General features: G+C 40.4%; 1 protein-coding gene across 3 annotated transcripts in view; it reads right to left on the bottom strand.

Moving 5' to 3' along the window:
• Window positions 1–1,760: 1,760 nt before the first annotated feature.
• LOC106093562 (microtubule-associated protein futsch) overlaps window positions 1,761–24,113 on the bottom strand; it is a 33,928-nt gene continuing 11,575 nt past the window's right edge. For 2 of the 3 annotated variants that reach the window (XM_059370093.1, XM_059370096.1), the window contains exons 5-10: window positions 22,118–22,279; window positions 16,561–18,219; window positions 12,679–12,816; window positions 11,719–11,843; window positions 5,926–11,639; window positions 1,761–5,580 (exon numbers count right to left, since the gene is read on the bottom strand). In XM_059370093.1, the coding sequence (XP_059226076.1) occupies window positions 2,920–5,580; window positions 5,926–11,639; window positions 11,719–11,843; window positions 12,679–12,816; window positions 16,561–18,219; window positions 22,118–22,279 (10,459 nt within the window). In that variant the 3' untranslated portion in view covers window positions 1,761–2,919. The remainder of the gene's footprint in view (window positions 5,581–5,925; window positions 11,640–11,718; window positions 11,844–12,678; window positions 12,817–16,560; window positions 18,220–22,117; window positions 22,280–24,113) is intronic. The other variant, XM_059370097.1, reaches the window with a different exon arrangement.

Below are 24,113 nucleotides of genomic sequence, written 5' to 3'. Positions count from 1 at the left end.
TTCTAATTTTATATTTATTTAATATTTTGTACCTTAATTTTATATTTTTTTTATTATTTTTTCTTTAATTATATGTATTTTTTCCTATTTTATTTATTTGTTTTAGTACGTTTTTATTTTCATTTATTATTTAATTTTTAGCTTTTAAACTATTCTCTTTTAATTTTGTAAAAAATTTTAATTCAATACATTTTTAAATTTTATATTTTAAATTTTTATATTTTTTTATATTATATTTTTTTAATTTTTATATTATCTATTTATTTTTCTCTAGCTTTTATTTAATATTTGATTATACTTTAATATAATGATATTGAGAGCTCAATTGAGAGAGCTTGTTGACGCCCTACGTTCACACTGAACAGTTTACTATTGGCCATATTTTATTGTAATTTATTTAATGTACTCAAATTTTAAATAATATATACAGATATATAATAAATAAATAATATATGCCGATATATAATATAATTATGAAAGCCAAAATTTTTTATTATTTTTTAATTTTTTTTTTTTTTTTGTTGTTTATTTTTTCTTATTTGCTTATACTATTTTAGCATCTTTTTAATTTATTTATTATTATTTTATTTTCTTTTTTATTATTATTTTTATCGTTTTTTATTATATTTGTGTTATTTTTATAATAATTGGTCTTTCTTGTGCTAAATATTTATAACATTAATTTTTGAATTTGAATTTTTAATTTATTATATTTTAATTGGTTCATTTTTATTTTTTCTATTATTTTTATTTATTTATTTTTTTTTTTTGATTTTTTATTAATTCTTAATATGTTGTATATTTTTCTCTATTATTTTCAGTTTTTTTATTATTTTGTACATTTAAATTTTAATTTTTAAAGATTTTTTTAATTTTTTTAAGTTTCTAAAACTTTTCCAATTTTTTAATTCACTGAATGGTTGTATATATTTACTACCTTAAGAAAACTAAACAAAACTTAAAAAAATATTTTTTTAATATTTTCAATTTTTTTAACGACTGTTTTGTTTTCCTTTCAGTTTTGGGGGTCTGTTTTCATTTTTATTTTACTTATATTTTTTTTTAAATATTAATAAAAAAAAATTAAAAAATAGAAGAAATAAATTTTAATTTTCCTAAACTATTTCTTATGTTTCTTAATTTCCTCAATTTGTCTTCATATTTTTAACAATTTCCTTGTTTTTTTATGATAAAAATAAAATGAAAAATTGATTAAAATACCAAAATGTAATGAAAAAGAACAACAAAAGCTAAAACGTCATAGCCAATTAAAGTAAGTAAGTAATGCAAAGGCGCACACCAATGGATTAGAATTAAAATAAAAAATGTTATAAAATTTATTTAAAAAAAATAAATTTTCAAAACAATAATACATAAATGATAAAAATTTATATATTTTTATAATATAATATAATTTTTTTTATTATTTTGTTATAGATTTTTTTAATTATTCTTTTTTAAATTCGTTTTTTTTTTTCATACTACAAATTCATTATATTTTTATCAATTTTTGTTTTTGTTTTATTTTTTTTTATCTTATTTTTTTAGGTTAAATTTTTTTATTTTAAATTTTTTTATTTTAAAATTTTTTTATATACATTTTTTAATTTGATTTTTTATTTTAATTTTTTTTTTTATTAAATTTATTGTTTAGTTTTATTTTTTTTTATTCAAATTTTTTTATTTTATTAAAAAAGAATCGCAAACAGAAATGATTTTATGATTTTATTTTATAGCAATTTTTTTCTTAATTATAATATTTTTTTTTTGTTTTTTTTAGAAAATTGAAGTTTAAAAAAAAATTGAAGAAAAACAAATCCCAAATTGGAAATAATTCATACTAAAAATAAAAAAAAAAACTTTTTTTAATTTTTTTTTTAATTTTTGTATTTAAAAGTATTTAAACAAATTAAAAGAGAAACAAATATTTAAAAAGAATTAAAACGTAATTATTTAAAAAAATGTTAGTTTCTATTTTCCAATATTTTTATTTTTTCGACATTTTTAATTTTTAATTGTTCAACATTTCTACGTTTTTTAATATTTATTGTTTCATAGTTTAATTGTTGTTAATATTTTAATTTCTTAAATATTTATTTTCAGTATTTATACTATTAATTATTATATTTCTTAAACATATTTAGTTTTAATATTTTTATTTTAATTTTCTATTTTTATTTAAAATTTCTCAAAATATTTTTTGTTTTAAATTTTATCCTATTTTAATTTTACAATTTAAAATTGACCCGATGGATTGCTTCATCGGCAAGGGCTGCCGTCTCAGTGTGCAACACACTGTTACAACAACAACATAAGCCAAGATATCAAAATCAGCTGATTTTATTTTTTGTTCGATCTGGAGGTATGTTTATGCCCCACCTGTAACATAGACTTTGTTATAAAAATCTTCTGAAATTCCATCCTTCGTTTTGGTTAAGACTAACGACCATGTATTCCCCAAAAGCTGAATGTGAATTAAAAACCCTTGGGCCGCAAGGCAGCAATTACAATTCTTGCCTAACCCACGATATACAACAACTCGGAAGCAAGTAATCGCAATAAGACAAGGGTTCAATATCAGTGAATTGTGTTGGTGTGTATGATTATGTTATTATCTACAAGCAAAAAAGATATTCCTACGACCAGCGTTGAAATCGCGTAACAACAGCTGCGCCATAAGCAACCAAATTTAATTTGGAAAGCAATCAACGACGCACTTGGTTCTTTTTTTTCTTTGGCCAATTACGATGAGAATGTGTTACCTGCATCCACTTGCGTTTGATGCTGTTGCACGTGCTGCTGCTGCTGTTGTTGACCTGGCCCCGCCGTGGAAGCCATCATTTGATTCATTTGATCCGTATTATCCGCGTCTAAAGTTCCTCCTGTTGTTGCTGATGTTTGCCCATTTTGGGCGCACTGCTAGAACCATGAACGCGGATTTCCAGCATCGTATGGTTTCGGTATGCCCAATGATGGCCTATATGCAGTTGGTGGTGGTTGACCATAGCCAACGGCGGCCGCCGCAGCGGCTGCTCCCACCGGTCCTGTTAGCAGTGAGGGGAAGGACATCATGCGTGTGTGGTAATCGTCGCGACGCAAATATTGTTGATACAGTTGACTGTTGGCAGCATCTAGCTGGGATGCGGCATTCATAAAGCTATAGGGCGCTGTTCTCGTTGAGGGATGCGTTAGAAAACTATAGGGATTGGCAGCGGCTGTTGCGGAACTTAAAGCCGATTGCGTTTTGTCCATAACGCTAGCCGCTGCCGAGGAATTGGCTTCATTTGACGAGGCACTACTGCGATGGGCGGGAGCTGGAGGCATATAATAGGGATTGGGGGCATCACGAAACTGATCCAGATAACTTGAGCCCGTCTGATCGCCATACAGACCCATCGTAGTGGGTGTGTGGCCAAAATTGAAAGCACTGCCGGGAACCATTCCCGCAGCGGTTTTTAATGATATTGCAGCAGCATCTAATGCGGCAGCCGAGGCGGCCGTCGATGCTGAGGCAGAGGAATTGTTATTGGCCGCAGCCGAGGATGAGTTCTGGGAGGCCACAGTGGCTTGTGATGAATTTGAGGTGGAAAGGGGGGAGCCAACGCCCGTGGATTTGAGTCCGGCATAAAGTTGAAAACTTTGCAGGGCTTGCAATTGATGTGCTGTTGGCACTGAGCTCGTGGCAGCAGCGGCGGCGACGGCGTTATTCTGTGAGGCAGGATTGCTGTACTGAGAGGTATGCAAATTTTGTTGCTGTTGTTGTTGTTGGGCTTGTTGCGATTGATGATGATGTGACTGCTGGTTTTGGTGCTGCTGCTGCTGTTGCTGCTGTTGTTGTTGTTGCTGCTGCTGCTGCAGTTGCTGTTGATGAGCCTGCTGCTGCTGTTGTTGAGCAGCTGCGGCAGCTTGCTGTTGTTGGAGCTTGGCAGCCGTCGCTGCCATTTCTGCTGCTATTGTAGAAGCCTTCTTCTTACGCCCTCTCTTAACGGGGGCAGGCTTTTGATGCTCCACAGAGGCCACATGATTCTGTTGTTGCGATGCAGCTCCGCTGTTATTTGCCACATTTCCTGCCCCAGCACCACCACCACCACTAGCTCCTGCCAAATTATGCAAATAATTTGACGCGGAGGTAGGCATTTGATGAGGATTACCATAAATACTTGCTCCTCCAGAGTTGGAATAAAGCTGTGAGGCAGCCGACGCCACACCCTTGGTGGCTGTAGCCGCCGAGCTATATGTATGGGCTGCCGGTGGCATTGTCTTGTCATAGTAATTGCTTACCGCCGCCGAGCTGGTTAAGCCCATCAACGAGGGATCACCCAATGGATGGAGCAAGGATGAGGCAGGATTGTTATAGGCTTGTGCGGGAGGTGGTGGCGGTGTAGGTTTATTGTAGGCGGACAAATGATGGGTATGTGACAGATGATGACTTGCCGTCATTGCACTTAATAGAGCATTGCTAGAGGCAACAGAGGAGTTTGAGTTTGAATTTGAATCGTGATTGGTGGCTCCCGTGGAGGATAGTGAACTGGAACTGGTGGTGCTTGTCTTGTCACTATTGCTGCTGGCGGAATGTTGTTGTTGCTGCTGCTGCTGCTGTTGGTGTTGTTGCCCATAAGCTGTATGTGATGACATTTGATGTTGCTGCTGTTGCTGGGATTGACCCATTTTATTGCTGGCCCCATAGAGGCTATGTTGCTGCTGCTGTTGCTGCTGCATAGAGTGATGTTGTTGCTGATGCGCCATATATGTATTGTCCGTATTGGACATATTCAAAGGTTGTTGCAGGGCATCCGAAGCCTTTTGCTGTGGTTGCTGACCCAATTGTTGCATTAGATTGGGATTACTGGCAGCCTGACTAGAATTTCCATAATTCAAGGTTGCCTTTAACAAGTCTAGCGTAGCTTTGTTTTGTTGCTGTTGCTGCATGTTTTGTTGCTGTTGTTGTTGTTGTTGAATAGATTGTTGCTCATTTGGTTGTTGTTGCATCATATGACCACCAGAGGAATTCAAATGTTTACTCTGCTGCTCCGCTTGCATAGATTTCTGGCCTTGCTGTTGTTGATGAGATTGCTGTTGCTGTGGTTGTGGTGCTTGCTGCATTTGCAAACCCTGTTGCTGTGTGTCTTTGGTATAGTCCTTGGGAAAGCTTAGCGATGCCGCATGATTATACATGGCAAAAGCTTTTTCCGGAGCAATACTGCCCAAGTGTTTACCAAAGGCCATGGATCCCAAAAACGAATCAAAAATTTGCGAGTATTTACTCAGTTGTTGTTGCTGTTGATCTTGCGATTGTTGGGATTGGTTTGTTTGCTGCTGCTGTTGTTGTTGTTGTTGGTGGTGCTGTTGCTGTTGCATTTGACTGGGCTGTGAAAGTAGTGAGGAGAGAGTACTTTGTTGTGTTTGTTGCTGACTCGACTGCTGAACATTTGATTCAGCTTGCTGAGGTCTTGCATTTGGCTCGTCGCATTTTTGCTGTTTTCTGGCTGTGCTTCCACCGAAGTCCATCTCTAGTAAATCATCACCGGCCCGTTTTAGTGGATTTTGCTGCTGCTGCTGTTGTTGCTGTGATGGAGGAGACTGCAAAAGAGTGAAAAGGAATCAGACTTTAATGATACTGCAAAGGAAAGACAAAATTAAAAAAAAATCTTCCCCAAATTTTCTAGAAAATCCAAAACTTTAACATTTTTTCAATGGAAATCAAATTTGGCCAAAAACATGTTCCATGAAAATCAGTTTCGACAAAATTGTCCATGCCTTTCGATCAAATTTTTTATGAAAATAAATTTTTTCGAATTGAGAAAATTTGGACAATTTTCTTAAAATCGAATTTGGACGAATTTTTACAAGAAAATCACATGTAACCATGGACTTGTGCATGTTTTTGTGCTGCAATAGCGTATGAGTAGAAACATTTGTTCTTACCTGCTGCTGTTGTTGTTGTTGGTGTGTGGTATTCGCTGTAGCAGTTATGGACGTTTTGTGGGCTTGCACCTGTTGTTGCATATGCTGCATAAATGCAGCCATGTCCCCAGTGCTACCAGTTGTGGAACAAGACGACATATTGTTGTTGGAGTTAAGACCATAATTACTGTTATTGGCCGACGTATTGTTGTTGGTATTTGTTGGTGTCGTATTTGATGACAGATTTGGTTGGTGTAGCTCCTTTGAACCCGCCACCAAATCATCGGAAGCGGCCATTTTGTTAGCAGCTTCAGCTTGATATTGGGCGTAGGTTGGGTAGGCAGGTTTCGGAATCAAAGACTGCTGTTGTTGTTGATGCTGCTGATGTTGTTGCTGATTCATTTGATTCACCAGATTGCCATGTTGCTGCTGTTGCTGTTGTTGATTGACTTGCTGATGTGGAGCGACAGACCGGCCTGTTGATTGTTGACTATTACTATTGGAGTCTCTCCAATCGGCTGTGCTAGGGGTTGTGGTCTTAGCTTTACTCTCCGACATATTGGTCTCAGGCAAGTTATTTGTGTTGCCGCTGTTGCTGTTAGAATTGGAATTAGAGTTACTTAGTAACGAGGGACTAAAGAGATTCCGTAGAGCATCCACTGCTGTGGCCTGTTCCGCTCGATTGTCCTTATGCGTCTGCTGCAGTTGTTGTCCAGCATTGGCTTGCGAGGGTGGAGGTACATAGGCATTGGAATTGGAGGAGTTCAATGCTTGCGAAAGACTCGATCCTCCAGTTGATGTATCCATTTTCGGTGTATAAATACTTGAGGACTGAGATTGTTGTTGTTGTTGCAGCTGCTGCTGTTTCTGTTGTTCGTCCAATGTTTGTTGCTGCATGTTTTTGTTTGCCTCGGCGCCATAACCCATGGAACTACCCACCGCTGTTGGATGGTAACTGGAGGCAGCCGTGTTTATTGAAGTCTGGCTGTATGTGGGAGGTTGTGGCTGGGGCGTTGGCTGCTGTGTTGCAGATCCCACACTTGGCGGCTGTTGTTGGTACGGTGACATTACCGGCTGTTGATAGGGCGAATGCTGTTGTTCCGCCGGTGAATGGGCCAATGGTGTTGGTGGCTGGGTAGCCGCCGACGAAGCCGGAGAGTCCATATTGGGCAGAGGGCTATGTTGTTGTTGATTGATAGGCGAGTGTACACTGGAGGCAGCAGATCCCACGGGTGGTGTATGGGCCGGGCTATGGGCATGATTCCCTGTGTTTGAAGCATTAGACGTAGGATAGGGCGATTGCTGCGGCTGTTGATATGGTGAATTGGGTGGATGGTATGGACTTTGGTGTGGCTGAGGTGTTGTATGCGGTGTTGCATGTGGAGTCGCATATGGCGAATTTTGAGGCTGTTGATAAGGCGAGTGGGGATTGGGCGTACTTGGGCTCATGGAGCTGTTATAATCCGATTCCTGCGACCTTGGCTGTTTGTACTGATCGTAGAGGTTGGGCAAAGGTGATGTCGACGAGTACACCGGGGTCTTTGAAGCCTCTGAACCCGAGGGATTGTAGCTATTGGCACCTCCATAGGGTGAGGTGCCACTCAACTCGGGTGTTGAGACATTTGGCGATGAAGCTGAAGAGTAAATGTGTTGGGAATATTGCGGGTAAGGCGAAGGCATTTCGCGAGGACTGCAACTTTTGTCAGGACTACTTTTGGTGGTTGTATCCTGATAAAAGTTTACCTTTATGGTACCATTCAGGGGATATGGTGATGCCGGCTTCGTAATCTCATCTGGTTTAGGCGATACCATTATAGGGGAGGCTCCAATGGGTGAAGCTCCTATGGGCGAGGTGTAACTGCCAGTGTTGTAGGTTCCATAGCGATCTTCTATGGTGATGCGTGGCGAGTCGGGATCTTGACTAAAGCTTGACCTCTCCGATATGGTACTACCAGTGCTGGCTTTGCGCTGGCGCGGCGCCGAGGGCAAAGAGAAAGTCTCCCCGATTAAAGAGTTTGAAGTGGGACTTTTGTTGGGATGATTGGTCATCGAAAGCGAGGATAGAGATGTTTTCTCATGAGATTTTTCCGAGTTACTCTCATTGCTGTCTTGCTGCTGCGGTTGTTTCTCTTCGTCCTCTGACTTTTTGGCCTTCTTGGGACCACCGAATGCTTTCAACCAAGCACTCAAATTGGGTTTCTCCTTGGCCGATTTGGCATCATTGGTGGCCGAAGTCCCCGAGCCCTCTGGCTTTGGTTTCTTGGATGAAGCAGCAGTGCTCAATAGAGCTTCAAATGGTCTGGGTTTTTCCAACTTTTTCGAATCCTCTGTATTTTTGTCATTATCACGCTCCGCTGCGGCCGCTGTAACCGCAGAAAGCGATGAAATCACCTTGGGGAAGGGCAATAAGCCTTCCAAGACATTTTCCTTGGGTTTGGGTATATCTTCCCCTCCTTCCTTTTCCTTGTCCGGTGCCAAAGAAGGACTTAGGGCTGCCTTACTCACCGTCTTACTAGCCAATTCGTCTATGAACGACGGTGTGGAACCCATTGAAAAGTCATCCGTTTTAATCACAGAACCCAGACTTAGCTTGGGCACATTATCCGCCGTCTCGACTATCAAGGAATTTTTCACTTCCTTCGTTTTTGCGGTGGTAGGTCCCAGGGCAAACAATTCGTCCGGTTTATTGACATTTTGTATCAGATTACCCTTGGCTTTGCCCGGCTGCAGGCGATCTATGGTCCTCAACAGGTTGTCTTTTCTTCGAGTATTCGAAGCTGCCTGTAGTTTTTCTTTCAAAGACTTTCGCTTGTCTTCCTTGGCCATTTGCTTCTTTATGTGAGGTGGCGGTGGAGGATGCAACAGTAGCTGCGTCGTAGAAGGTTCCTTCGGTTTGGGCATGGTAACAGTCGTCAGGGATGGGGCTATTGTAGTGGGAGGTGGTATCAGTAGCGGTGTATTTGCTACGGCCGCAGAATTCAGCGAGGCTATAGAGGGGGCATTAATTGAGGAAGAGTTGGAGGAGGCATTTACTGATGTGCTGCCCACCGAATGGCCCGAGGTGGTTGAGTGGGGTGGTGAAGTGGCTCTTGCCCCTGTCGATGAAGGCAGCAACTCATTGAGTATGTCTTTCTTTGGTAGGTTGGAGTCAGACGAGGAATTATTATCAGCCACTAACTCATCGAATGCCTCCTGAAGTTTCACCGGCATAAGGTCATCCTTAGTGCTAGCCGGCTCGTCCAGCTTCGCATCAAAATCATCCATCATGTAGCGTGATGGAGAATTCGATGCCGAGGAAAATTCCGAAAACCTTGGTGTATGTTCCAGCCAACGATTGATGTCTTTGAGAGTTTGCTCTGTTTCCACATCCAACGCTTCCAAGTTGGCAGAGGCTGTTGCCAAGGCCTTAGCATTGTTTGCGGCGATATTTTTATTGGCGCCTCTTTTGTTGGTGTTACCTTGATTGGCGGTGGCTTTCTTCTGCAAGGCCTTCTTAGGAGGAGGCGGAGGCTGAGGTTTTTCCTCCACCTTTAATTCCTCTATTTTTGGTACCTCTGCTGCAGCTGCTGCTATGACCGAAGCAGTCTTTTGAACTGGTTTTGGAGCAGATTGTTCCACTGGTTCTATCGGCTCTGGAGGAGGAGTAGCCTCCTTGACAAATGCTTTAAGTTTTTCTTTCTTTTTTGGTGGCAATTTATCAACCGCTATTGCCTTTTTCTCTTTGCTATCCACCACGGAATTTGGGGTAACTCGTATTGGTGTCTTTTTTTCTTCCTCTACAACATCTGCAGCTGGTAGCATGTCTTCTTGCTTAACAATTTCCTCAATTTTCTCTTCCTTCGCTTGCGCTGCCTTCTTTGGTTTTTCTGTTTCTTTTTTACTCTCCGTTACATTGGTAGCAACGGCAACTTCTTTTGGCGGTGGTTCCTCGGCTTCCAAAGTCTTCTCCAGGTTCTTTTTGGCTTTTTTGGAATTGTCGCGAGATTTTCTACCACGAGTTGTTTCAGGCTTATCGGGAGTCTTCTCCGGCTCGGATGCCTTATTGGTGGCATCCTTCTTGCGCGAACTACTTGATTTGGCAGGGGGTTTTGGGTCCGCTGCTGCCGCACTTTGCTGGCTTAGCAAAGCCCGACTTCTACGATACTTAATGAGTTCATATTTGTCTAAGAACGGCAGAAGCATTTCCAGCTCTGCTTGTTCGGCGGCGGCCGCCGCTGCTGCTGCGTCCTTCTCAGATTGCTTTTTCTTTTTGTCTTTGGCAACTGAGGAAGATGAGTTAGATCTCTTGCGCTTGTTCTCCTTCTCCTTTTTGGTGGTTTTATTCGCTTTGCCAGCGGACTTCCTTTTGGCTGGCAACGGCGAGGGTTCCCTGGATTCCGCTGAACTGTGACTAGATATCGATTTGAAATCATCTCTATCGGAATCATATTTTGCTTGCACATTTGATGCGGCTGCTGTCGTGGAGGTGGTGCTTTGCACTTTCTTAACTGTGGTCAATAACTCCGACAGATCGTCATTAAGGGCACTTTTCGAGTATTTTTTGTGCAGATCAACTTTGAAGGGTGACATGCTGCGAGAATCATCGTCATCGTGTATTTCCTCTTCCAACTCCGAAGCTGAGGCCTCCAAGGCAGCCACCGCCGGCGGAGGAAGATCTTGAGATGACATTAGAGATGATTTTCTTTTGTTGACCACTTTCGATGGTGCTGGCGGTGGTGGGGGAGGTGGTGGCGGTTCTTCTTCAGGTTCGGGTTCAACATCGGAATTCAATCGATCATCCTCGTCTGAAGAGGAATCATCCTCCTCTTCAGAAGCCGACATTTTCGAAGTTGTGTTCTTTGCCGATTTGCCTTTCGTTTTGGTTTTGGGTTTTTTGTCTTTCTTTTTCCCTGAATTCTTTTTCTTTTGATTTGATTTTGTTGATGTCTTGGATTCTTTTGATTTTGTTTTGCCACGCTTTGAACTTTTCATTTCAAAACTTTCATCTTCCTCGTTATCGTTTTCCTCCTCGGATTCCATTTCCAACATATTCTCTTCCTCAGAGAAGTCATACTCGTCTTCCTTTTGGCGTGTAGGTTTTATTAATTTCTTCGAAGACTTTTTTGATTTTCCCAATTTGGATTTTTTGGATTTTTTATCCTTCTTCGAGGAGTCTTTGGAACTCTTGGATTTTTTCGAAGAGTTTCTACTCTCCTCCAACTCATCTGCTGCCTCCTCCTCATCAACATCCATTTCTTCAGCTGGGGCTTCCATTTCATCATCCGATGGCATGGTTTTGCCACCTTTTTTGTTTGATTTTGATTTTCTTTTGCGTTTTTTATCCTTATCCTTCTTTTTTCTTTTGCTGCTGGTCTTATGATCGCTTTCCTCCTCCTCGATTTCTTCGCGTTCCCCAAGGGGCTGCTGCTCTTCTGGCGCAGGCTCGTCCACTACGGCCGCCGCCCCAACCTCTTCGTCACTTGTGGCCCCCTCATCTTTAGATTTATCTTTGCGATTGTGTTTACTTTTGCGATCCTGTGATTTATGACCGGATTTCTTTTTGTTGCTCAATTCCTGGTTCTCCTTATCTTTGGCCTTCTTATTGAAATATTTCTCACGGAACACATTCATTTTGGCATCGGCCGCGGGATAACCTAAATTCGGATCATCCTCATCGTCATCGGAGAGATGATCGAAATATTTTTTGGTGGCTTTGTCAAAGGCCTCTTGCAATTTATTCACCATTTCGGTATATTCTGAAAAAGAGAGAAGTGAAACAGGAAATGTTTGCGTTAGCGGTCATGTGTTGTAGAGTGGGGAATTTGCAAAACTCACCATTGTCGTTGCCATTATAGAGACGACAATTATTAACAATCAATTTGAAATCATTGCGAAAATCACTGAATTTCTGATATTCTCCATTATCCAGTTTGTCCTCCATTTTTAGAAGATCCATTGGCCTTAAAGTAGAAAGAGTAAAATATTTTATAAAAAAAATTGTATGGGAAAAAATCGAGCTGAATTTTAAACAAGCGAAACCGTTACTCCTGCTCGCTGCCAAGACTAGGGTGAATGGTCGAAAAAAAAGGGAAATGAAAAGACGAACAAACGAAATGGGGGAATGTTTCACATGTTTAGATAATGAAAATGACGAAATAATATATGAAAGTCAACTTGGACAAAATTTTATGGAATTTACTCTGAAATATCAAATTTTGGGGAATTTTTGTTTTTTCAATATTTTATAAATATCTGCCGGTTCTATGCATCGGATTGGCCCGATGGAAACATCGCCGGCAAGGGGCCACCGACTCGAGAGTCATGTGTTGTCTTGGGAGAGGCACATCCGGGAGTGCCTACTCCATTTGTGGTTGGACTGAAGAAAACCCCAGACGTTCTTTTGGTTGGGTCTATGAGAAACCCATCTCCAGATTTCGGAGATTTGCTTAAGCGATTTCACAGAGCTTTTGTTTGGATCATCATTGTTAATCACAAACACTAATCTGAAAAAATTTGGGATTTGGTGACCGGGTTCCGGTCTACCTCAGAAATTACCCGTCCATTTAGATTGATCAGCACAGTATGGTGGATTTGGGGGAGTTCGATAGAATGTTCTATGCATTTGTGGTAAAGATTATTATTAGTAGTACATGGAATGGAAAACCAATGGGTGGTTGTTATCATCATCTCATTCACCGTGGATTATATCTTTCTATTAATTTTCGGCACAAGGACAATGATATATGTATGTATGAAAATAATGTATTTTGTATGAATTGGATTTTGTGATCTTACCTTCTTATTATGGAATAATATCTGGGTGCAATATCTTCCTCTACAGGATCCATAAATGGCCAGGCATCACGATGATTTTTCACATAGACCAGAACTTTGTGCATGCCAATTTGTAGGACCTCCTCGGTTTCGGTAAAGCTAAGAACATTTGTGGTGATGGAATTTTTGTTCGTACAATAATTGTTGTAGTTTTTTAGGTTGTTGTTGTTGGTTGTTGTGTTCATAGAGGACGAGGTGGTGTTGGTATAAAATAATGAAGATGATGATGATGATGATGGTTGGTGTTTTTGTGATTGATATTTGTGATAGGAGGTTGATGATTTTTTATGTACATAGGAGGAATCATGATGGTGGTACAAGGAATTATTATTTGAGGTGACATTGTTATGGTAATGATTAGAAAGGTGTGCAAAAGAGGAATTAGTGTTGGAAGTAGTTAAACGGAAATTATTATCGTTAGGGTGATTGTAGGAAGAAGAGGTAGTAGTTGTGTTGGCCGAAGAGGAGTGCTGATGATTGTTGTTGTGGGTGGTAGTTGTAGTGGTGTAGGTGTTGGTTTGTGTTTGGTTAGTGGAATATTTTAAATAACGTTTAGTTGGTGGTATGGCCGCAGTTGTTGTTGACTTGGATGTTCTACTATTGCTACTACTACTACTATTGTTGTTGTTGTTGCTGTTTTGAGGAGAATGATGATGAAGATGATGTTGGTGGTGATTATGGTGGAGGTTGTGATGATGATTACTGATGTCATGATCACTTTTGTTATGATTTGACGAAGGAGCACAAGATTGCTGCTGACTTTCTTGTTGTTGGTAGTGATGTTGATGATTCGCATGGCTTTTGTTGCCCCTACTACTGTTGGTATTGTTGCTACACACACACGCGCACACACACACGCATACACACCGATAGTGGTGAAATTAGATTTTGTTTTATTGAGGAATTTTTCAATTCAATATGGTGAAGAGCAATTTACAAGGTGAGATCGTACGCATCGGTCGCAGTGGTAGTGGTAGTGGTGGTGGCGGTGGTGTAGTTTGGTATGGATGAAGAAGGGTTGTGGTGTTTGCAGATACATACATAGTTGTGATTTACAAATTTTTGGGTTGGTTTGGTTTTTTGTTTTGTTTTTAATTTCAATTGCATGATACCATTTTTATACACAAAAAAACGAAAAAATTAAGAAGGAAGAGGGTACAAAATACAATTGGTTGTTGTTTAGATGATTGATTATTTACAAATGAAATTTGTACTTGTTGTTGTTTTATACAGGAAGAATAAACAAAACAATAGCTGTAGTACATACATAGAAACATGTTTCTAAGCAAATTTTCGAAATAAAGATTTAACTTAAAAAGCATGCAAGCACCAGAGTGGGAGGGAGAGAGTAATGCGCTCTAATGTCTTAACTGTTTAATTATTATTTTAGAGAGAGACAGAGCCAAAGTGAAATGAAATCCCAGAATGGGACGAATGGGATACGAAGCAAGCTGGAGTTTATATCTATGGCCCCAGTATTTACAAATTTTCTGTTAGAGAGAAAAATCTTCGCAAAACACGGATCAAGGATACAGGGAGCAACAGGGGAACATGAAAATAGGATATAATTTGTCTCGGTTGTCCCGATAGCCGAGTTGGTATCGTGCTCGCATTACCACCGGGGCTTTTTGGTTCTCGGGATTTAAGAAATCATATAGACTTTTAGGTAGACCACCTGGGTTCGAATCCTGTCGAGAACAACAGATTTTTTTTTTTTTTTTGAATTGCTGGCAACATTGGCGTTTTACTTTGCCATGTAAAAATCTCGACCGGAAGATCCAACTCATCGGTGTCGTATGAAACGCAAGACGATATATTCTATGACCTATGTTTACTATGTCCTGTTGTGAGATTGGAAGAGCAGGCACCAACCACAATGTCACTTGTGGTAGTTAATCCCGAAACTCAATATGAGAAAATGAAAAGGAACTGCACAATACCAAAGCGCTGTAAGTATTTATTTTGGAATCATAGGTGATATCTTTGCCAACTTTGTATAAACACGGAAAAAAAGTTTATTTTAAAAATATTCGGATGTTTTCCCAGTGGTGCGAGGGACTAACGAAAAGCATATATGTAAGTTCGCTAGCTAAACACGCACTACCACTAGTCCCAGCATAATATTATTATACAGCAATACAATATGCATGCATCCAGGTGTTGAAATTAGCAAGGGCTTGTCCAACAAGAAGGTGGCGTTTGCCCCCTCATTCGTTTATTTGTGACCACCAAAGGGGTCACCCAACGGGTTCAGCATTTAAGGGTGGCATTGGCGGACGAAGGTGCTAGCCCTGGTAAGATGACTTATAGCCAGGGTTACAGTTGAGATTTTTTAAAAAGGGTCAGATAAAGGTTATTTATTTGGAGAAGTTATTTCATCTTGTTTTACCCATCTATACTGAAGTTGACGCCCACCATAGCCCAGACGTTGAACGCCTGGGTTCAAACCCCGGCGGGAGCACCAACAATATTTCAGCGGTGGTTATCCCCTTTTTCTCCTACCAGTGCTGGCGACATTTCTGAGGCACATTTTTACCTTAGATAGTAAGCCGTATAAAGTTATTTCATCTTGTTTTATCCATCTATACTGAAGTTGACGCCCACCGTAGCCCAGACGTTGAACGTCTGGGTTCAAACCCCGGCGGGAGCACCAACCATATTTCAGCGGTGGTTATTCCCTCCTCCTCCTCCTACTAGTGCTGGCGACACTTCTGAGGCATATATTTACCTTAGTTAGTAAGCCGTATAAATGTCTTTAATAAGTAGTGTCATTGATATGAGGGAAGTATCATCGCTGTTTCTAAAGGCCCAACAAAATGAGCGCGTTGAACTTTGTTTTTGAGCGTTGTAACTCTGCAAACAAATTCTGCAAAAACAACGAGCAAAAGTTAAAGAATTTTCCACTTTGACGACTGAAGTCGAGCGTCATTCTATGTTTCCAAACGTGACGTAGTATTTATAAGCGTTAAAGTTAAAAATTGTTTAACTTATACGCATTTCTTCTTTACATTTGTTTGCAGAGTTGCAGTTTTTAACGCAACGCTCTTAAACAACAAAAGATAGTTTTGGAATTAAATAGAATGTTCATACGCCCATAATGATATTGCCATTCTTTGGAGAAGATCCGGGAAATTAATTTTTACGGGTAATTTCGGTTAATCGACATTCCTTGGCTCTGAATCAAGTGTGAAATCTGATTCAGAGCCTATTTCCAAAAATGAATGCAGAGTTTTTCCAATTGATCGCTGCCATCGGGCAATTCACCTGTGTTTTTCCTCTATAAAATCAGCTGATATCGATAAATTGGGGAACGAAACGTTATCTCTACAAGGCACAAGAAGTAAAAAAGGGTCACAGAAAGGTTCAAAATTCCAAAAAAAGGGTCAAAATTACCCTTTAGGGTGACAACGGTAACGCTGCTTATTGCTAATCCCACTTCGTATGGTGAAATATAGATGGATTCATTCAAATTTCAACACAACTAAATACATGTACAGTGGAATGAGGATGAGGTAAATGCAAATACAGTCCAGATTTAATACCCATTAATGCAGAGCAAAGTTTTATCTTTCGACTTGAAACCCATAAACCATTTACTGGAAAGCAAGAAATATAAAAGGATTCTGATGATTATAGTCCAAAGAATTAGAATAAATGATTTTGTATTAAACAACTCATGCACTAACTAAGAAACTAACCAATGTATGTACAAAATGATTGTAGAAAAAAAAATTTTGTACTCAAATCCAAACCAAACAGAACACAAAAGCCAATCGAATCGAATAGTAGTTAAAAAGAGATATTTGTTTGGTATGAAAAATTAAAAAACAATTGATAACTTACTCATCGGCACTTTTCTCCGAGCTCTGCGATGATATATTTGCATTGGAGGAAGTTTTCGTACATGTGGTATTGCCAGTAGTGTTGGTGCTTTCCTCGCGTTCTTCTTTGGCAGTGACGGCGGTGGCGGTGGCAGCGACAGCGCTACTAGCAGCCGCAGACTCATTGGCTGCCTTTGCATTGGCTTTTGATTTGCGACCACCTTTACCGGTGCTTGCCGCATTTGTATTTGTATCTGTGGCTTTTTGCTTTTTATTGGCCATACTGGAAGTTTTGCCCTTTTGTGTATCTTTAACTGTATTATGGTTATTGCTGGTGGACGAAGATGAGGCGGCAGCTGCTGAGGAGGAATCTTGCAGTGCTGGAGGTATAAAAATATTGCCTGTTAATGAGGAGAGAGAGTTATTGGTTTGACGACCGGGTAGTTTCATATTTGTAGCCGGGGCCATATCCTGAGGGTGTGTATAAAGATGGTGATTGTGATGATGGTGTGTCGATGAATCCTTTTCTTTCTTGATAACAATGGCCGTGTTAGCAAGAGTATCGCTGTTGTGGTTGGCTTCGTGTGCTGAAGTTGGTCCTGTATGTTCCAAATCACTATGAGTATGGATGCTGGTAGAATGATTGTTGTTGCTATTGTTCTGTGTATTTTGTTGTAAAAGTAAGTGTAGACTTTCTGTAGGCACCACACCAATGGCACGACAGAAATTTTCCTTATCTTCGGGACTTAATACTGGTTCCTCTTCGTCGTCAAGTTTTTGATAGGGCGTCAAAGAGGCGGCAACTGTTGCAGCGCTAGCTGCTGAAGTTTTCTGCTGATGCTTAGAACGTTTTTCCGAGTGTTGTTTTTGTGAGGGCGGCGTTGGTGTTTTTGAATCCTTGTTCGCATCACCAACCACTGGTGCTACCTCGTCTAACAGATCACAGTTTTTTTCGCTGTTGCTATTGTTATTATTATTGTTGTTGCTGCTGCTGCTATGTTTTTGTTTCTTACGATGCTCTTTTGATTTCTTCTTTTGTTTCTTTTGGGATTTCTTCTTCTTGTGGTGATGATGATGATGATGATGGTGGTGATGATGTGATTTCTTATTCAATTTTTGATTTTTCTCTTCTTCCGCTGTTTCGTCTTCGTTAAATTCATCTATTTTTTGATTATCGTTATGATTCGTCAAATGTTTGTGGTTATGACGGACTTGAGTATGCTCTTCTTCGTGTTCTTCCTGTTCTTCAGCAATTTGTGAATATGTAGCTGCCACCTTAGGCAATAAACAATTCGCTTGCTCGTCCTCTTCTTGCTCTTGTTCCTGTTCTTCTTCGTTGGGCTCTAATTTTATATTTTTCAACAGATTCAAGTGTTCATCTGTCAGCGTAGTTGAATAGTCCACAATTTGTCCAGCATTTGCCTCCGGCAGATGACGATTTTCCTCCTGTTGTTTGCCCTCAAAATCTATTTGAGTATGTTGTTGACAGCGGTAATCCAGCTCCTCATCATCCTCGTAGTAACGACCCTCGTCTTCGTCCTCCTCTTCGTCGTCCTCGTCTTCGGGTGTTAAACAGAATGTCTCACGATGTCCCAAAAAATCACTCGAATTCGTGGTTATAGTTCTACGCAAAGAACTGGCATAGGTTGATATACCGCTGGCTGTTGATGTTGATTGTGAGCTGAAAATTTCCAGAGAATTGAAAAGAATTCGATTAAGTTTTTTTTTTTCTTCAAAATATTTAACAAAAATATTTGAAAATAATGTATGAAATCATGCAATTTAGTGTTGTTTAAAGTGGATGAAATCATAAGGAATGCATTGCAAAATATAAACCAGCGTTGGAAACTGGATATAATTTCTATTCAAATCCTATCCTCAATCCTTGGATTCCAAACTGACGTTCGTTCCGCAGATGAAGTTATCAAAAAGCGATCAGAATCACGGCCCAACTGAGAAGGCGAACATAGGAATATTTTAATGGAAGCTTGTAACAGTATCCTCTTATACGGGTGCTAGATCTGTACATATAACCTTCATGTCAGGCCCAGGGCACAACAACTGATGGCATCGGCGTATCGGACCGTTTTGGCTGCTTCGGTGTAGATAAAAGCACTGCTAGACCTGCAAGCCGAGTAACGCTATGCACTTTTTAAAGCGAAAATGAACTACAATGAACCTACACAAAACTACATAAATGATCCGGCACGGCATAGCTGAGAGCACCACACAATCTGAAACTTTGAGGTGCGATCTGTGTGGTGTTCAAAGTTGTCACGAGAAGCTTAGCTGCGAGCTACCGGACGCAACCACAGGTTGCGGATAGTGGAATGCACAATACGGAGTGACAACGGCGTGGCAATCAGAGACATAGGACGGAGAGTCTCACTGAGAGACCGGCTCTTGCATAAGTACTATGATGCTCGATATGACAAGGCATATTGGCACCTTTAAATAGCCCAAGGCCACCCTTTTCCCGCGGAGATTGGTTCTTTGGACCGGAACGAGCTTGCTCACCTACCGGAGCTTGACAAGCATCGGTTTCTCCACATGAGAATGTTGCTACAACAACAACAGAAATGAAATAAGAGAAGAGACTACAAGAAAGTGGCATATACCGCGAAACTGATTCCAATTATCAAGAACTTTGTATATAGGAGCATTGGGGATGTAAACTATTGCAAATGCCCATGAACATTCCACTAAGGAACAGGGAGAAACTTCTCACATATGAATGAGTGTAGTCCGATTCAAGTTAAAGCTCAATGATAAGGGGCCTCCTTTTTATAGCCGAGTCCGAACGGCGTGCCGCAGTGCGACACCTCTTTGAAGAGAAGTTTTACATGGCATAGTACTTCACAAATGTTGCCAGCATGAGGAGAGGAAAACCACCGCTGAAAATTTTTTCTAATGGTCTCGCCAGGATTCGAACCCAGGCGTTCAGCGTCATAGATGGACATGCTAACCTCTTCGCTACGTTGGCCTCATGACAGAGCTGCCAAATAAACCGATCTCCTATTTTGACTTCTTGAGTCTCTAAGGGGGCAATTCTTATCCGATTTGTAATATTGGGTTGCCCAAAAAGTAATTGCGGATTTTTTAAAAGAAAGTAAATGCATTTTTAATAAAACTTAGAATGAACTTTAATCAAATATACTTTTTTAAACTTTTTTTCTAAAGCAAGCTAAAAGTAACAGCTGATAACTGACAGAAGAAAGAATGCAATTACAGAGTCACAAGCTGTGAAAAAATTTGTCGACGCCGACTATATGAAAAATCCGCAATTACAACCCAATAGTTTACCACCGTAAACTACGGTGGTAAACTATAAACGCAAATATTCGCAAACGGATATTTTAGGAAGTATTTGCACAAAATGGGAAGGTTAGGTTAGGTTGAAAAGAGGGTGCAGATATTAATTCGCCCCATGCCACTATGGACATACACCTAAGCCAGTAACCGGCTTGTTGTGCGCTCTAAAAACTATAAAGTAACCTCTAAAAAGAGGTCGGACTGCGTTGACCCGAAAGGCTACGGGTTAAACAAGTTTATTGACGGCAGTCCTCTGGCCTTCACCACCAAATCGTCTGCCCTTTCATATCCCCTTACCCCGTTATGGCCCGGCACCCAAACGATGCGGATTTTGCCATCCTCAGAGAAGGCGTTAATCTCCTTCTTACACTACAAGACCTTACCGTCCTGGTTGTTATTGCCCTTATGGCAATTTTACTATCGGTAAAGATGTTCACACTCACACTCGAAAGGCTACGGGTTAACCAAGTTTATTGACGGCAGTCCTCTGGCCTTCACCACCAAATCGTCTGCCCTTTCATTTCCCCTTACTCCGTTATGGCCCGGCACCCAAACGATGCGGATTTTGCCATCCTCAGAGAAGACTTCAATCTCCTTCTTACACTGCAAGACCTTACCGTCCTGGTTGTTATTGCCCTTATGGCAATTTCACTATCGGTAAAGATGTTCACACTCAACGTATCTCCGCCTGCAGGACCGATTATGGTCAGGCAGTCTAAAACAGATCTCAGTCCCCAAAATGGGAAAGTGCAGCACTCTTTTTTGCCTCTACGAAGATGAAAAACACATGGATGACGCTGAACATACGTTCTTCCACTGCACACGTTGTGAGGAACCATGTGCGTCCCTTGAAGACCAACCTTGAAGACAAAATGATCAGATGTATTGGCAACTGGACCGCAGTAGCAAGATCCACCGAAGACGTCCTAAGACAAAAGAAAACTGATCTCAACGATGGGAGCCTGGACGCAAGCATTGAAATGGACGAAGGTGTAAGGACCGATTTGTAACTTCACCTCGATGTAACGCCAAAGCGGTCCGAGGTGGATTTGAATCTCAGTGGTGATAAGGTGGGTTTTTAGTCTGTAATAGGGATTGTTAGCCCGACATAACACATAAGTGACGATTTATGTGCATCCAAAATAAAAAAAGTATTCCCTAGTTTCTTGATCGAAATTTACTCCAAAAAGCCTACTTTTGATAAAGTGCTCCGTGCTCCATATAAAACATAACACAATATTTTCTTTAAATTAGAAAAAAATACACCTCCTCAAAATGCATAAACCCTTGTTTAAACAAAACAATACAAGTGACAAAAATTAACTTAATTGAATATAAATAATAGTAATAGTAATAATAAATAACAAATTAATAATAAATAAAGCATGCTTACATAATTGGTTAAAAGAAACGAATGTTTTTTTGGCCTGTTGTGGCTGAAACAATCAATCAATCAACATGTTCCAATCAGAGTAGCCGAAACAGAAGAGGATGATGGTTATTTTTTATATATTTTGTTTTGTTTTGTCATAAGAGAACACATAAAAATTAAATGGTGATGTCTCAAACAAATCTCTTGGTCAGAATAATACGCGCCAGCCACACAAATACATACGCAAAGGATAAGCTTGCGTTAACGAAGAAAGAGCGTGCAGGTCTTGCCAAAACTCATTTTTGAGAGGGATTTAGTTTTATCTTTTTGTTTTTTGAAAAAAAAAAATCCTCTACTTTGCCAAATTTGTGATTTTTTTCCTTCTTTCTTTACCCAAATGAAAGGTGATTTGAAATGAGCAATAGTTTGGTGATACATTACATTGCGATTGATTAAAGTGGCGGCATGTATTCTGGAGAGTTCTCTCTTTCTTTGATTACAGTTTTTTTTTTAGAGATGAAAAAACAAAAGAAAATTGTTTGATGAATCAAATTATAAAAAAAGTTAAAACTGAGAAAAAGAAAAGCCAACAAATAAATGATCGAAATTGTTATGGGTAATGTAATTCTGCAAAGGTTTTGTCTGGGATTGGGATTTATTTGTTTGGATGGTTTGGATTTGTCTTTGGAATTAAGATGAAAAGCTTGGTTGTTGTTTGTGTGTTGTCGAGATTATGGTGTAAGAATGATGTTTTGGTATGCAAATTAAAATTTTGATATTTTCTTATACAAAGAGTTTTTGCTGTTTTCGATATATGCTTTCTTTTTGGAGAGTTTGGCTTTTTTTTGTTTGTTTTTTTTTTTTTTTCTAGGAGAGACTATTTTGACTTGCTAACCATCTGCGCGCTCTAACGGCTTGAGAGCAAGTTGTGGTCGTTTTCGGAGGCGGCTGTTCAAATTGCAAACGTTGACGTTCTTTTTGTTTGCGTTCCTTCTCTTGACGCTCCTTTAACTCTGCCAAATTACGTATGCGGCTAGAGTTGCGCACCTGCAGCAATCTGAAATTTAAATAAGCGAAATGATATTGAAACAACATTCGCATGACATTGAAATATTTGAAAGTAAAGTTAAAACTAAAGCCGAGCACGGTCAATCTTATGATACCCTACACCACAGAGGTAAAGCAATCCCATGGCAGCCGGTTGTACATAACGCCGCCGCCGCCGCCGCCTCAGTGTACAACACACTGCTACAACAACAACAGCAAGAATCGAGAGCAGCCTCTTCACTACAAAGATTGCTTGCTGGCCTATGGCCATTTAGGACCCGATTAGACCTAAAATTGACCTTAACCTAGTTTAACGTTTGAGTGTAGTCGTTTTAACACCATCGTTGGTCCTGGTCTTTATCTTTGTCAAAGGCCTTATAGAAGTCTATGTCAAAGGCCTTACAGAAGTCTGTGTCAAAGGCCTTATACAAGTCTTAGGCCACAGCGACTAGGCAGTCCGGTTGTTATTGTTGTTGTAGCAGTTTATTGTGTACTTTCTTTCGTCTGCTTGGTTCTGTTGAGTGTCAAGACCCAGGAACTCCGCGACTAAGATGGGGTGCGTCCACAGGGATCTGGGTCTGAGTCGAGTGGGTCTGGCCGGGCAGTTAAACAGGTGACGTGTATCGTGCGGTCCCTGGTTACAATCGGGACATACATCTTGCACGTCGGCATCAATCCTAGCTCTGTAGGAATTGAGGCAGCTGCATCTGCCGGAACGTAATTGAACCAGAACTACTCTGGTTTGCCGGGGGAGGTCGATTTCTTCGGGTGCAATGGGTGGCGGTCGTTCTCCAAGGACTACATTCACCCGGTAGCCAATTAACGCGTCTGCTACCGTGTCTGCATGAATGTTGTTCAGACCCGCTTGATATGTCGCTTGATCTACAGGTTCTCTCTTGTAGCGCTGGACCTCACGCTCTAGATCGTGTAGATCTACCTTAAGGCTTCTGGGCGGTGGGTATCTATCCACAAGATGATGATTTGGAAGATTTCTGCGATAACAGCCCAAAAGGTATTGCTTAGACAGCATGTAGTTATGTCTTCGCACTGGTAGGATCTTTGTCTCCTGATGGAGGTGGTCCACATGAGAACTAAGGAGACAGCCCGTCGCAGTTCGGAGGGCGGCATTCTGACAGATCTGAATATTATTCCACTGCGTGTCACAAAGTTGACGTGACCACACTGGCAGTCCAGTAATATGGGCTGGTAGTTGTTGTTTTTGTTGTTGTTGTAGCAGTGTGTTATACACTGAGGCGGCAGCCCTTGCCAATGAAAAACTCTATCGGGTCAATCCGGTACGTACACCCGGCTGCCATGGGATTGCTTGTTTTTGTTGTAGAAGTGTGTTGCACACTGAGGCGGCAGCCCTTGCCGATGAATGACTACATCGGGTAAACCAGGGACGTACAAACGGCTGCCATGGGATTGCTGCTTGATATTGTAACCACATTCACTGTATTTATACATATTCTATTCCAAGATTATTCTGATCCGGCTACCGTCTCCATATCTAGCTCCAGGAATATGGCTGCTTTAATTGGAGCGGTCCACGGTGATTCTGCATTCAGATTCATAGTGATTGGCGTCATGGGGTCCTGTGTTGAACGCAGGGCCTGATAAAGGCCTGATACAAGTTCTTATCGTTGTCATAACCACATTTGTATGTGGAGGTGGCCATCCTCAAGTTCCATATGTGAGCAATATCGTCCTGATAAGAGGACCTAACGCTGCGGGAACGTTATGACTATTGGTTATTTAAAGGAGCCAATAACTCGCCTTGTCATTTCTAGTATCATAGGCACTCAGCATTTAAGCAAGAGCCGGTGCCACCCGGCATCGCACTG

The sequence above is a fragment of the Stomoxys calcitrans genome, chromosome 1 (genome assembly GCF_963082655.1).
Source record: "Stomoxys calcitrans chromosome 1, idStoCalc2.1, whole genome shotgun sequence".
Lineage (NCBI taxonomy): Eukaryota > Metazoa > Arthropoda > Insecta > Diptera > Muscidae > Stomoxys > Stomoxys calcitrans.
The sequence above is the reverse complement of the archived record's forward strand: the minus strand, read 5'-3'. Positions and strand labels throughout refer to the sequence as shown.